This window comes from Lonchura striata, chromosome 17, assembly GCF_050655825.1.
Source record: "Lonchura striata isolate lonStrDom1 chromosome 17, ASM5065582v1, whole genome shotgun sequence".
NCBI classification, from domain to species: domain Eukaryota; kingdom Metazoa; phylum Chordata; class Aves; order Passeriformes; family Estrildidae; genus Lonchura; species Lonchura striata.
The window spans coordinates 9,908,127-9,921,842 of record NC_140719.1 but is presented as its reverse complement, the minus strand read 5'-3'; the positions used below and the strand labels follow the sequence as shown (position 1 = coordinate 9,921,842).

Genomic DNA, 13,716 nt, shown 5'->3' with positions numbered 1-13,716 from the left:
GCCACCCCCATAATTTATTGAGTGATGCACATTTTTCAGAATTGAAGCAGTATGAATCACATGTATTTAAGTCAGCAGAGTATTCTCAGCAACTTGGAGCTAATACAACACCATGTATTTGCAAGTGACTTCTTTGGAATTGGGATTCTTAAAGTTTCACTTCAAGAGAAAGGCAAAAAGGAAGTCCTGCACAGATGCTAACATTATACTGCAGAATTAAACTATTGCTCAACATTTTGTGATGAGATTTGGATTTTTGTAAAGCTGCCTGGGAATTCTGCACACTCTTTTAAAGTTTTAAAACCAACATCCTCAGGTAACTCTGAAAAATATCGGACCGAGTCTGTACCTTTCTAGTAGAGAAAAAATTGTCAAAGCTTCCCACAAGTTAAGTTACTGTGTTATCTTTCTTGAGTCTGCAGACTGCTTATGCAAGACCTCTTTTCCATCAACATGCTGCTTGTTCTGAATCCCATTTTATCTCAAAGCTCTCCATGTTGTCACTAAGCAGATCCAGTCTCAGTACAAAATCCTGCAGCACAATGGCTAGATGTTGGAGCTGAACAAACTAGCAGTTGATTTAAGCTAAGTCATCCCTACAAACACATGCTTCTTTTAAGATTTAAGTTGCCTGTATTTTCACCCTTTCCAAAGGGACTCCTCAATCTGCTGCACATTCTGGACAGCAGGAGCACGTGGCTGAAGCCTGCCCCAGCTCAGGGGTACCTGCCCACACCTCACAGGGAATTAACAAGTCACACTTCTGGATGTCCCCTACGCCTTATGTAAAGGCAGTTCCTCCTGAAACCAGACTAAGAGACAAACACTTGTGAAATATATAAACACCAAGACTGGGGAGACATCCGGTTTCCTCTCCACACTGGAAGTTTTTCTTTTTTTAATTGGCTCTGTTCAGTCTGACTGTAACTGCAGGACATGAAGGAGTGTTGCTGGCTGGTAGCACAATGCTGAAGAACTGCATTTGCTGCCTCCTGCAGAAGCTGCTCGGCAAGGTTTGGAATTTTGTATTTGATGAACAAAACAAGGAATGATGTGTTGTCTGCTCTGGTGCCGAGCACAGGCTTAGGGGACACAGGAGCAGGTAAAAACAATCAGGAAGGGATAAAGAACTCTGGGAGCACAGGCTGTTTCAAGTGCCTCAACCCACAGGTGAGAGAACAGCCTGAATTCTCATTAGCACCTCTAGCCCAAGTATAACCAGAGGATAAAGTGTCTGGACAGAGTAACAGATAACAATTGCTGTTTGCTTTGCTAGGCATAATTTGTAGTCCTAGATTTGCACTCATTAAATGCACACAGAGAAAATACCCCTGCATTTCCTCACAGAGTTGCAAGCTGACCTCTCAAAAGCTAAAGCTTCAACACAGGAGTTACCAGCATTAAAATGATCACGCTTCCTTTGGGGTGCGAGTTTTAGTTTTATACCTCAATTGGTTTTGTCTTTTAAACAATCAAACCAAGGACACTTTGAGCTTACCAGTCAGTGACAGAACATATTCTTCATGTAAAAGCACAGGTAACCAAGCAGAACCTTGTCATGCAAGGAGGTTGTTTTCCCTGGCTTACCCAAATCCTCCAGCGCTGGCTGCTGCCGTCCCCTCGCCGAACACTTTGCCTCCCGTTGAGCCCAGAGGGCTTGAAAAGGTTGGGGCTGAACCGAATGCTGGCACCCCTCCAAACCCAGGGGATCCCCCAAAAGTGGGAGGGCTGCCAAACACTGGAGCAGCACCGAAGCCACCTGAGCAAAACAGAGGCAAAAAAAGGGGACAAGAATATCACATAAACAATAATGCAGAGAGAGAAAACAAAGAGCAGCTTTCCAGGTAGATAATGGGGTGTTCATCCTATCATAGGGACAAAAATTTATGGAACTAATTCCAATCTGCAGGGTGTTTTGTTGCAAGAGATATGGGTAAGAGAAGTGCCTGAATGCATGAAAAAAAACTGCAACTGGCAAGCCTCCCCCATCTCTTAAGATCAGAGAGTAGATGCAAACTTGGGTTTTAGGTGCTTCAGTGATGCAAAGATTTGGGAGGTAGGGTATGATCTAATCCTGGTTTAAGTGGTGGAAACGAAAATGGAAGGATTAAATGCCAGGTCAGTGGAACTGCCTGCAGGGAATCGAGAACTCATCTCTTGGCAATTGCTGTTCAGGGGGGTTAACTGCCTCCTGCAGCTCTGAATGGATTTCTACACAGATTTTTTCTTTCTATGTTCATCTGCTGATATTATTGGCCTGTTTCACTGTGGACAGAAGGACACCTGCTCTTTTACTTGACCAGGGATAAGGATGGGATACCACTGCACATTTTAATACCCAGGGTGAAATTCCAGTCCATGCCAAGGTAATGGATACTGTTTGGCTGTAAACACAAAAGGTCTGGAAAAAAATAAATGCTAGGCCTGAATTATTTAAAGGCAGATCAGATATTTTGTTACCTCTATCTCTAGGAAGTTAAGAGCATTTATCCCAAGGACTGAAGTTTTGGTCAGCAAACACTCTCTTTAGCAATGCATATTCACACGTTTCATTTTCCTTTTTCCACTATTTTAAATAGTGAAATGGGGATAAAAGAAGTTACAAAACCCAGAGCAAAGTTTGTAAGATAATATTCCAAGGAAGTATCTAAAATAGGAAAAATGTATTCAGTTCCATGTTCTGTACACTTGACTTTACAGAACATAAAACCAGAACTAAATTACACAGCTCTCAGCTCTTAAATTGCAACAGAAATTTTTGGAATGAACACCTGAGGATGTGGTTTACTGGATGCTGCATAAGAGAGAGTAAAATTGTGCCTTGGACCCACCAGTTAAAGCTCCATTCAATCAGCCATTATTTTTCATTTTTTGTTCAGAGACAATTCTTGTCCGTGCACCGAGTCCAGGCTGTGGACAGCTAAGTGGCAGAACAGCAAATATCTCCCAGAGAGTGAGGGCTGTCCTAGTGGGTGCATTCCCAAAGTACCTGCTTTGTTTGGACTGGAGAACCCAAAGCCTTGGGAGGCCACACTTCCACCACCAGAGCTGAAAGTGCCCGTAGGCTTCTGCTCTCCAAAGGAGGAGCTGCCAAAGCCAAAAGTCTTTGCTCCGCTGTTTCCAAATAAGCTCGAAGAATCTGGGGAGATGAGGAATATTTATAAACAGCCAATACTCAGAGCAGACAATATTCTACACTCTACTTCATTAGTTGAAGCAGGAGAAGGGAAAATTACTTTTCTTTCCACAACCCCCAAGCACACAATGAACATCACACTGAAAACAACACAGGCAGAAGCCAAGTTTTCCCTAATTCCTACAGGACTTTGTAGTTGCACCAAGATCTGGATTTGATAGACCACTAACAACCCTTTATTGCTGCAATCTAGTAAATCACCAAGAGGGATAATTCGTTTAGATGCATCCTGTGCCCCAGTAAGTAAAAGACAATTCCTCAAGTGAGAAATCTCAGCAGCTACAATCAGTCTCTCCAGACAACACAAATATCAGCAAACCACAAATTAAAGGTTCTCAGCTGTTTTGGCAATGCTCAGTATTTCTACACAAGATTATCTAACAGGACCTTAAAGTAGGAGCCAAACTTCTTCAGCCTTGATGAGAATAACTCATTTTTTTCATCCTTCATAAGCCTACAGGGAGTTTTTGCATCTAGAGGCAGGACACAGAACAACCAAAGCTTTTCTCTGGTGAACCATCTGTTTTGTTTCATCACAAACCCCAGAACTGCATTAAATTATTAAATTAGCAAGGTTAGAAAACTGACCTCAACCATTAATCCCAATGGATCATTAAAGATGTAATAAAATAAATGGATTTTCTCTCTTAAGGCTTGAAGTGCTACTTCTAACCACTTGCAGCACTAATTTTACAGCTTCCCTTTGTTTCCTAACTTTCATGTTCAGCCACTGCTTCCCCTTTGTGCTTTCTATCTGCCTATCCATAGGTCACAGCAAATTTTGATAAAGTACCTTGTATGTGCTGCATAAAGATATTAACATTTAGGCAGAAGTTAACAAAAATTCTCTCCCTCACATATTGATTCTTTGCAATTTTTACATGCTTAGGGTGATGAGAGATGATCAAAGGTTTCTAACTTCCAACTAAGTTGGAGGCAGAAATTCAGTGACAAGAATTTTGAGTATTTAATTTTAAGGAAGGATTTAGACAAGAATTCTCTACAGAATATAGATATTATTCACACTTCTTGCATCTGCTTGTTTGTTTCAATGGCTTTCCTACTTGTTTTCCATAAACCTAGAAGAAAAATTCTGGATTGCACATCACACATACTCTGATTACTCCCTCAAAGCCTTTCATATTAGCACACAATTTACTCAAAAACAATCAGCAGAAAAGCAGATGGGCTCACAAAAGCAGATGGAAATCACAGCACATTCTGTATTCTTGTTTTGTTCACTCACTCTGAGAAGATGTGGATCCAAATCCTCCACTGGAGGAACTGAAGGGATTCTTATTGGCTGCATCCTGGCTTGGCTTTCCTCCCAAACCACTGAAGAAGCCTCCACCTCTCCCACCACTTCCAGTTCCAAACAAGCCTCCAGTAGAAGAAGATGGCTGCTAGAACACAAAAAGGACAAAAAAGGGATTTAAGCAAAGTCAAAGCAGCACATGCTCCCAACCAAGGCTGTTCTGCCTGGGCCTTTTCTCTGGATGTCTGAAGGGGCTGACAAAGCAGCCAGCAATCACCTTCCAAAATAGAATGCCATGAAATTTTATTTAAGTCTGTCTTAAATCTTGTCCACAGCACAGAATAATGCCTTTGAGACTTGCCCTACACTTGCCCTACTTTCCACTTAGCATAGAACAAAGGCAGGAGACTTACTGCATCTATCTTATCTTGCATGTGATAAAATGTTTGTGTCTCCCCATACATGAATACCCCCTGGAGTATTTATGCAGATGTCTGGTGCTTACCACAACAGCAAATATCTCCAGTACAGACTGGGACATATTTTATTTAACACATCAAACTGTGTTTTTAAAAAAATTATCAGAAATAGGGAACCCTGACCAAGTCCCCCACATGTAACAGCCCTTTGTTTCTACAAAAAGCCATAAATACTTGCCTGGCCAAAGACAGTGCCTCCAGTATTTGCTGCTTGCCCAAACACAGAACCTGTGTTACTAGAACCAAAACCTATGAGAAAAAAGAAAAATTAACCACCAACACTATTACCACAGTGTAAGACATTCAGGAAGGTGATACTAGACCAGGACAGGATAAGGACAGGTCTTGCATGCCAAAACACAGGGATACAAATGATGTTACATATCTAGGCTGGACAAATACAAAGCATGTGCCAACACACAAATAATAAATTATATTGAAAGTTTATATGAAAGTCATTCTCTCTTTGGCCAACTTAAACATAGACAATAGAAGGCCTTTTCACTTGTGGGATTGTTGCTAACACTAAGAGAATTGGATTTCTGATAACATGGCTACAATAATACTGCAAGTCGTGCACAAGCACTGGAGCATTCTGATTGCCCCTGTGTAAAGAGGATCTGAGCTTTGTTACCTGAAGACTCCTGTTAAAGATAATGAAATGTTTTGATTAAAAAAATAACTCCCCTTTCCATTTCCCACTTCACTTAAATGTGCCTTTTGTAATAAAACTTGCATCTCTATAATTAGGAACACCTTTCTCGAGCAGAGTTCACTTCCCACAATTTAACTGTTCTCTGCTACTGTAGTTAAAATGAGCAAGCAGTTGCCTGCAGTGCCATCATTTTTAATTAAATGAACCTAATTAGTTTTTCTTCCTTGGAAATACATGCTCTCTATTATTACTATGCACTTGTCACTTTTCCCTGGGAGCTCTCTGAAGATTGTACAGAAGAACCTTTGGAAAAGCCCCAACAATATACTGAGCATGTGGAGAACGAAAAGGGACTGACCAAGGAGGCTTGGTCTGTGCAAGAATCCAATTTAACTGTGTGGACAGGTAGCTAGAGCTTGTGTTACTGCTATATTTAATTTTGAAATGCTTTCCAAATGCAGAAGTGGATTTAACAGATTTTTCCCTGCAAAGCCACCACTTTGAGGGCTTATTTTTTTTTTTTTTTTTTTTTTGCCATCCTAGCTGATGACACAGTATTACACCTGGCTGTACATGTACATCCACTGTTGCATTTGTTCAGTGCAGGCCACTGAAGGAAGCATTGCATCTGTGTTTATTTATTGCCTTGGTTATGGTCTCAGAGCTGCTCTGTGCCTTTGGTGCAACAATTTACAACACTTCCAGTTATTGTGCAACAGGCAGGATAATATGTAATTCAATTTAAATTAAGGTAGACTAGTAAGTATAAAATGAAGGATGACAAGGCTACATTCAGAGGCCTGCTGATGAACAGTGAAGCAGAGCAAAAGCTTCTTTTGCCTCCAACTTTAGTCTGCTTCTCACATACACTGCAGCTCTTGTTCTTACTAATTGAAAACAAAACAGAACAAAACCAAACCAGAAAAATGAGACCCATCAGGTGCCATAGGGGAAAAAAAGGCATTAATGCCATCCTGCTTTCCCCAGTGTTACACTCCAAGCCAGACAGTGCCACTGGGCCAACGCTCTGCTCTTACCTGAGGCCTGGCAGAAGCTGAACCCAGCAGAGGATGTGGTGGTGGTGACAGCAGCAGTGCTACCAAACACAGATCCCCCTTGCCCAAAGCCAGTGCTCTGCCCAAACACGGGAGGGCTGCTCTGCCCAAAGAGCACCCCGCCCGTGCTGGCTGGCTGGCCAAAGGAGAAGGAGCTGGGGCTGTTGGTGCTGGCCTGGGATCCAAAAACATTCCCACTGCTCGAGGCTGCTGTAGAAGCTGCTGGCTGGCCAAAGGCTGGCATTGTCCCAAACCCAGACTGGCTGAAGGTAAAGCCACTTGCAGAACTGCTTGCGGGTTGTCCAAAGACTGGTGCTGGCCCAAAGGCTGGCTGGCCAAAGCCCCCCGTGGTGGTGGTGCCAAAAGCAGAAGTACCAAAGGCTGAGGTGGCAGCCTGGGTGCTGGCTGTGGCCGTGGACAGAGTGCTGGTGGTGAGCTGCCCAAAGGGAGAGGATGCTGTGGTACCTGCTGGGAGCTGCCCAAAAACGGGCGGCGTGGAAGGAGCGGCAGCTGCTTCCCCGGCAGGCTGGGTAAACGCTGAGCCAGAAGAGCTGGAGCTCGGCGGCTGAGAGAACACTGAGGAGCCTGCAGAAGTGGGGGCAAACACAGAGGCAACAGCAGCTGGACTCTGCACACCTGTAGGAACATCAGAGGTAGCAGCCAGAGCACCTGTGGCTTCTGCAGGAGAGGCAGCACTTGCTGTGGAGGTTGTTGCTGAGACATTCTGATCTGGTGGGGTGACTGTGGAGACAGCGGGAGGCACCGGGACCTTCAGATCGCTGGTGGAGGTGGGAGCAGCCCCGGTGTCAGGGGGAGGTGGTGCCACTGTGGTCCCAGAGCCCTCTGGGACAGTGTCCCCAGCTGTGGCCTGGGGTAAAGCTGGTTCTTTAAGTGGCTCTGAGAGCTGTGCCTGGGGCTGTGGCACTGGAGGTGAAGACCCAGGTGCTACAGCTTCGTTTTCAGATGTTTTTTCTGACCCAGGTGGTAATTTGGCATCCCCTGCAGTCTTACTGGAAGTTGTAGCAGAGACAGCAGTTTGTGATGAACTTGAGAAACCTCCAAACGAGAGGGATGTTGAAGCAGGGAGAGTAGAAGGGGCAGAGGTGGAAGTGCTCATACTGTTTGTTTGCTGAATACCAAATGAAAAGGTGGGTTTGCTGCCACCAGAGCTTCCAAGATTAAACATCCCAGAAGACCCTGTGCTGGTTAACTGGACATTGCCAAAGAGACTGCCTGTGGCACTAGTGCTGCTGGACAGTGATGCTGTGCCAGCTGATGTGACTGATGTTGAAGCAGCTTCTCCAGCTTTTCCTAAAGTCAGGGGAGCAGAAAAATTAAACCCAGAAGGTATTGTAGACACTTTAGTTGACGGTGTTCCTGCAACACTGGTAGATGGTGCTTTACTGGTGGTCTTGGCATTATCATCTACTTGACCAACTCGTAGTCCTGAGAAGCTCCCAAGAGTTTCCCCAGCCAGGTTGCCTTGAAACAAGTGATCTCCTGGTTTGGATGGAGTAATATCCAACTTGCCAGATGTTGTGGAAGGAGCAGAAGATGATGTTGCAGCAGCTTTGTTTGGCTGGGTGCCATCTGCTGAGGAGCTACCCCCTGCTACACCTCCTGGAGCACTTGCTGATTTGTGGGACCCAAATACAAAGGAAGGCTCAGGGATTGCTCCAAGTTTGGAACTCCCAGCAAACAAAAATGAATCCGGCTGGGCCGATTCTTTTGCAGGGGCTGTCAGTGAGAGAGACAGAGGTAACAAATTGAGTTAGGGTATGCAAAGCTCAGTTATCATTCTTGCAATAATGGTCCATTTTAGTGCTTCAGACTGTCAGTGCTCTTGCCTCAAAACTATAAAGCCTCTGTCCATCAGGTAAGTGCAACCTTCATATCCATTCAGGACACAGCAGGGACACCAGAAGCCTTTATGGCCAGGGTGGTAGTGACAAACTGTCACATCACAGCCTCCACTTAACCACCCTTCTCTTTGAGTACAGACAACTCCAGTACTCTAGCTTCTATTTCTTTTTCAGCAGTTTGATAAAAACATGAAAGACTTGGTTATTACAGATAATTTTCTACTGACACCACTTTCACCTCTTCTTACTTGGTTCAGGTAAAAAATTCCTCACATTTACTACAGCACTTTCTTTTTAAACCAATGGATCAGAACAGTTAAGGTCATAAAAATACTTTCTGACACTTGAAGACTCTTCTACAAAATCAAATCTTTCTTTACAAATTCAGCTACTTATAGACCACCAACCAGCTTTGATACAGCCTGTTTTCAGCTTTGAAAAACTAGAGAAAAACTCTCAAATGTAATTGCCAAAGCAGCTCCATTTCTAAACTACACTGCTGTCCAACAGTGTGAAACTGCTGAAGTTTTAAGGGAGACTGGGCTAGTTTTATTTAATGTACTGTCATTTCATTTCTGAGCACCAAACAAATTCTGACTTGAAAACACTGCACCAGTGTTTGGACAAAACACAGGAAATCTGCATGGAGATCAAACAACAAAGAGTAAAAGCTTCTTAGCAGATCTGGTATTATCCTTGTGTTTTCCTCTATATTAAGTATATTTAAGTAAATGACACTCAATAATATAGCTTTTTTCCCCCTCCTGAGGCCCTGAAATTACATTCTGTAATTCTTCCATTATCAATTACAGAGACAAAAGTACTCCTACCAGTTCACAGAACAGAGTGAAGTACCTGGCCTCACACAATGCTGTGGTTTACAAGTCTGCCTCCTGTACCTCCCACTCCTGCTTTATCTGTGTTATTTACCTAAGCTTTTATGTCAATCTCCAAATTTTAAGCCCACTTCATTCTCTCTGCTTAACATCAAGAGTATCAGTAGCATTACTGTAGCTCTGATGGTCTAAGGATAGAAATGAGCCTAGATTTGTAAGAAGAAGTGGTATCTTTTATCAGAGGAACAAAAAACATTGGAAGCGAATTTTTTGACTGTATGATCTCATCTGCAAGACTAAAATTAAAGGCAGAAAGCTTCAAAAACATTGCAAAGCAGATTTTATCAGTTCCCTTTTAAGAGACTCAACAAGTAGGGTCTACCTATGACATGAAAAGGCAGCCTATGTATTGTCACTTCAATCTTGGAAGCAACACAAAGCCATTCCAAGCACTTCCCTCTTATTACTAAATGCTCACTGGATAACAGTTCTATGTCAGTACACCTCAGCAACTTTAAATCTACAGATTAAAAACAGCAGAGGAAATTACTACAGATGTTATCCTTTCAATAAACTAGTGTGTCCTAAATGTTCTTGGCAACAAATATTTTGCTTAATTGATAGGTGGGTGGCCCAGATTTCTGTGTATTACAGGAAAGAACCCAGCATATGTATGAAATTATATTGCAATATTATGCAATATGAAATATATTGCAATTTTAGTAATAGAAATGCAATACAGAACAAGAACCACAAGGATTAGGAAGAGTAAACACTGTTAAGAGGGAAGAGATGCTGTTTGCACACTCTCCCAAACTAACCTTGTGAGGGAGCGAGGCTGGGCAGTGTCTGTGATGAAGCAGCTGATGTGACACCACCAAAATTAAATACAGACCTAGGAGGAGAGGGGAGAAAGAAAGAATGACTTAGCTCAAAGTGCTGAAATTTCCAACTATATGATGATGAGCACAACTCTGAGACTCAGATTTCCAGTACAGACTTGCACAAAGCCAGGCACACAGGAGCAGTTTCTCCAAGGACTGAACACGAAGAGAGAAGCACACACACACTGCTCCATTTGTTCCCTCTCTGAAAAGGCTTCTAGAGGGTTAAAGGGAGTCATGGTTCAAAGTTCTTTTGACCAGCCCTCATCCTTCCATATTCTTTCCTTTCTGCTGCACATTTCTTCCCCATGCACCAAAATCAGATGGATTTGAGGAGGCTGGTGAGAGGAAAAACGACAGGGGCAACCAGAGTTTGAAAGAGCTAAAAGGGAAGAACTGATGCATGTGCAGAAAGGAATGACTGGATACAACCATCCATCAAAAAGAAGATCATTCATAGCAAGACAAAAATGAAAAATTATCATGACTACTTTACACTGAAAATATTTTGTCTTGCAAAAATACTGTGATCTTTCATAATGAGCCTTGCAGAGATCTTCATTCCCTGAGGCTTTGTAAGCTTTTTCTGATTCTCAAAGACCAGCTGCTGATATAGAAGTCAGGCCATGGGACTAAGACATCACTGACAACAGCACTGTATTTAGCATATGGTTTACACACTGAGGCACTGCACATGGGACAAAGGCAGGGTTGTTTGCTTTTTGAATCTGAATTTCCATCACTCAAAAGGACTCTTTTAGCTCTCTGAAGAGCCCAGCAAGGCATCTGTGTAGCACCCACTTAAAAAACATGCAGAGGAATGGGCAAGACTGAAAGAAATCACCCATCTGAATGTGTATTTTGAAAGACTTAATGGTGCCAACTTGATAGAGAAATTCACTTGAGTGCTAGACCAGTAAACATGCAGAATTTCAATCAATCATTCCTAAGGCATTATTACCCTTCTCCCCTAAACATAAGATATAATCAAATAAAGATTTTTGCCATCCCTGAAATACCTTTCCATAAGAGAAATTTCAGAGCAACTGTATGTTCATAACACGTGCCTTGCTTTGTGTTATTGTTATGCAACAGATATCACCAGATGGCTTGGGGGCACTCTTGTCACCTTCATGAACTGATTACTTTTTCAGGCCAAAGCACAAAATTTGCTCTGCTATATTAAAATGAAGAAGTAATTCAGCGAGTGGGACCATCAGAACATATTTCAAGTCCTATCTGGGCACTTGTTCAACAGTCCACTGTAGATAAACCCCAAAAGCAAGCCAGTCATCCTTTACTTTTGATTAGTTATACACTGAAAAATCTCAGACAGAGCAATATGATATTGTGTCAAAGTCTCACAGACCTTCAGACCTCACTCAGGCTCCCACAAACAAGGTCTTCAAAGGACTCTGGTACAAGCCCTGCCCTCCCAGTCTAACATTTGCAGGTGCCATTTTACAGCACTGCACAGCTTGTAGGCAACACCTGCTGTAACAGCCAATACTCATATTTAATGCCAACTACAAAGGAATCTTAATGTTCATACAGACCCTGCAGAAGAAAACAAGGATGTTTTGTTAAGCTGTGAAGTTGTTGCTTGCACTGATGTCACAGTAGAAGAAACAGCTGTAACTGTTTTTACTGTCCCTTGTCCTGTAAGTTACAAGAACAACAAATAAATAACTTTAAAAATAAATTTACAAATTAAAAAAATAAACAAAGCACCCTGTTATCTATCTATAAGAAAAGCAGGGATTAGCTTGCACACACAGGCTATAATTTAATACATTTCTAATAAAAAGGAAGTGCTATCAATTTCAGGAGCTGACATTTTCAATAAACCAAAATTTAAGAAGCATTTGCCAAGACAAATTATGATTCCTAGCTATTTTTACTGCTTCTTACCCCTGGCTAAGAGGCAACCTACATCCACGGATTAAAGGCAAAAGACCAACAGACATGGATTTCAGACTTTTATGCAAGAGGCTTATAAAGCCATGTCCAATGCAAGCATTATTATCTAATACACATTAAAAATCAATTGCTTCCTTCCACTAATGTTTCCTCTTTCCCTGTTGAGCTGTAAACTGAGCATTCCTTTCTTTAGGAGCTTTCCAACTCTATGAGACTGATCACTGTGTCTGAACTGGCTCTGAAGTTGGTCCTACAGCTCAGTGCTCAACAGAATTAGATAAAGCTAGTTCAGGTACTCCTTTGTGTGTCCAAAAGTCAAATCAGCACATTTAAAATGTTTTAAATCAGCAGGATTTTAACGTTTTAAAAACAAAAGAGCTGCTTTTAATTTGCTGTCAAACCACAGTAGCCTTGTAGATGTGCTTTCAGCATTTCCTGATAAGAGTTACAAGCCTTGAGTGCCCTCTGAACAAGGAATTGTGTCACTAAATTCTAGGTGCAGGAACGGACAAAACACAGGGAGTATAGAAAACCACTCTCCTGCACTTATGTACCTTTGTTTTACAAATTTTCCCCCTCAAGACTGGCACAGCAACCTCTCAGTGGAGGTAAATCTCTTCTCAGTATCCTCACATTCTCTGGACTGTGCACCTTGACATGTTGCAATAGACATCCAGGCCTTATTTCCATCTCCACAAGAGAAAGACAACTCACCTGAGATCTTGTTGCCAGATGATGTTGGAGAAGCTGTGGATGCCATAGGAGAGGGTTCACACACAGAGGAAGGTGGAGTCTGGCTCTTCATTGAGCTTGTCAGAGGTGTCTAAAACACAGCACCACTTCAGGTCAGTGCAGTCTGCCCATTAACAAAGATCCTTCTGACACTGGTTTGCTATTATCACTGTCATGCAGTGACTTAAGAATAAAATAGAGGTGGGTGGTTGCAGCACTTAGAAGAACTCTGCACTATTGGGGCCATTATGGCTTGACACTTAAATACAGAGTCAGTTCTCAGCCTTTTCAATAAGTCAGCAAGCCACTGTGGGCAGCAGCTCAATGATTCCAGAGGACAAAGACTGCTGCATTGGGTTTTTTTGATGCATAGATATAAAACCCAGCAGCTTGTCAACCATTAAGCAATGTTTTCAGTAGAATAACAGGGTAATAAAGAACTCTCTCCCTTGATTACCTGGAACTTTATTTTTTTGGTGTAAAATTTAGTTGTAGCTACCTAACAGCCTCCTTTGCTGTTAGCTGCAGCAAGGCTGTGGCCACTAGAAAACTGCATGTCTTCAGAAGTGAGAAAAATCAAGACATAACATAGATATGCCTGGCATCACACTGTCAAGGTCACAGATACAGAAATGGTTTGTCAAGAATGCAGGGCAAGCTATGAAAATTAAATCCCCAAACTCTGCTGAGCGTGCCCAGGTAAGTATTCCACAGGGAAAGGGCTCTGTATCAAAATACCTGTTTAGCTTGATTTGTAGCAACAGTTGCCAAAACTTGATGGACTGCCTGGGCTGCAGAGTGAGGTACAGATGATCTTAAAAAGAAAAATTAAACAATTATAT

General features: G+C 42.4%; 1 protein-coding gene across 4 annotated transcripts in view; it reads right to left on the bottom strand.

Moving 5' to 3' along the window:
* Positions 1-13,716, bottom strand: part of NUP214 (nucleoporin 214) — a 38,745-nt gene that overhangs the window by 3,613 nt on the left and 21,416 nt on the right. For 2 of the 4 annotated variants that reach the window (XM_021543507.3, XM_021543510.3), the window contains exons 25-33: positions 13,613-13,688; positions 12,857-12,965; positions 11,779-11,881; positions 10,160-10,233; positions 6,623-8,377; positions 5,109-5,179; positions 4,443-4,599; positions 2,990-3,139; positions 1,588-1,759 (exon numbers count right to left, since the gene is read on the bottom strand). In XM_021543507.3, the coding sequence (XP_021399182.2) occupies positions 1,588-1,759; positions 2,990-3,139; positions 4,443-4,599; positions 5,109-5,179; positions 6,623-8,377; positions 10,160-10,233; positions 11,779-11,881; positions 12,857-12,965; positions 13,613-13,688 (2,667 nt within the window). The remainder of the gene's footprint in view (positions 1-1,587; positions 1,760-2,989; positions 3,140-4,442; positions 4,600-5,108; positions 5,180-6,622; positions 8,378-10,159; positions 10,234-11,778; positions 11,882-12,856; positions 12,966-13,612; positions 13,689-13,716) is intronic. The other 2 variants (XM_077787882.2, XM_085594169.1) reach the window with 1 other exon arrangement.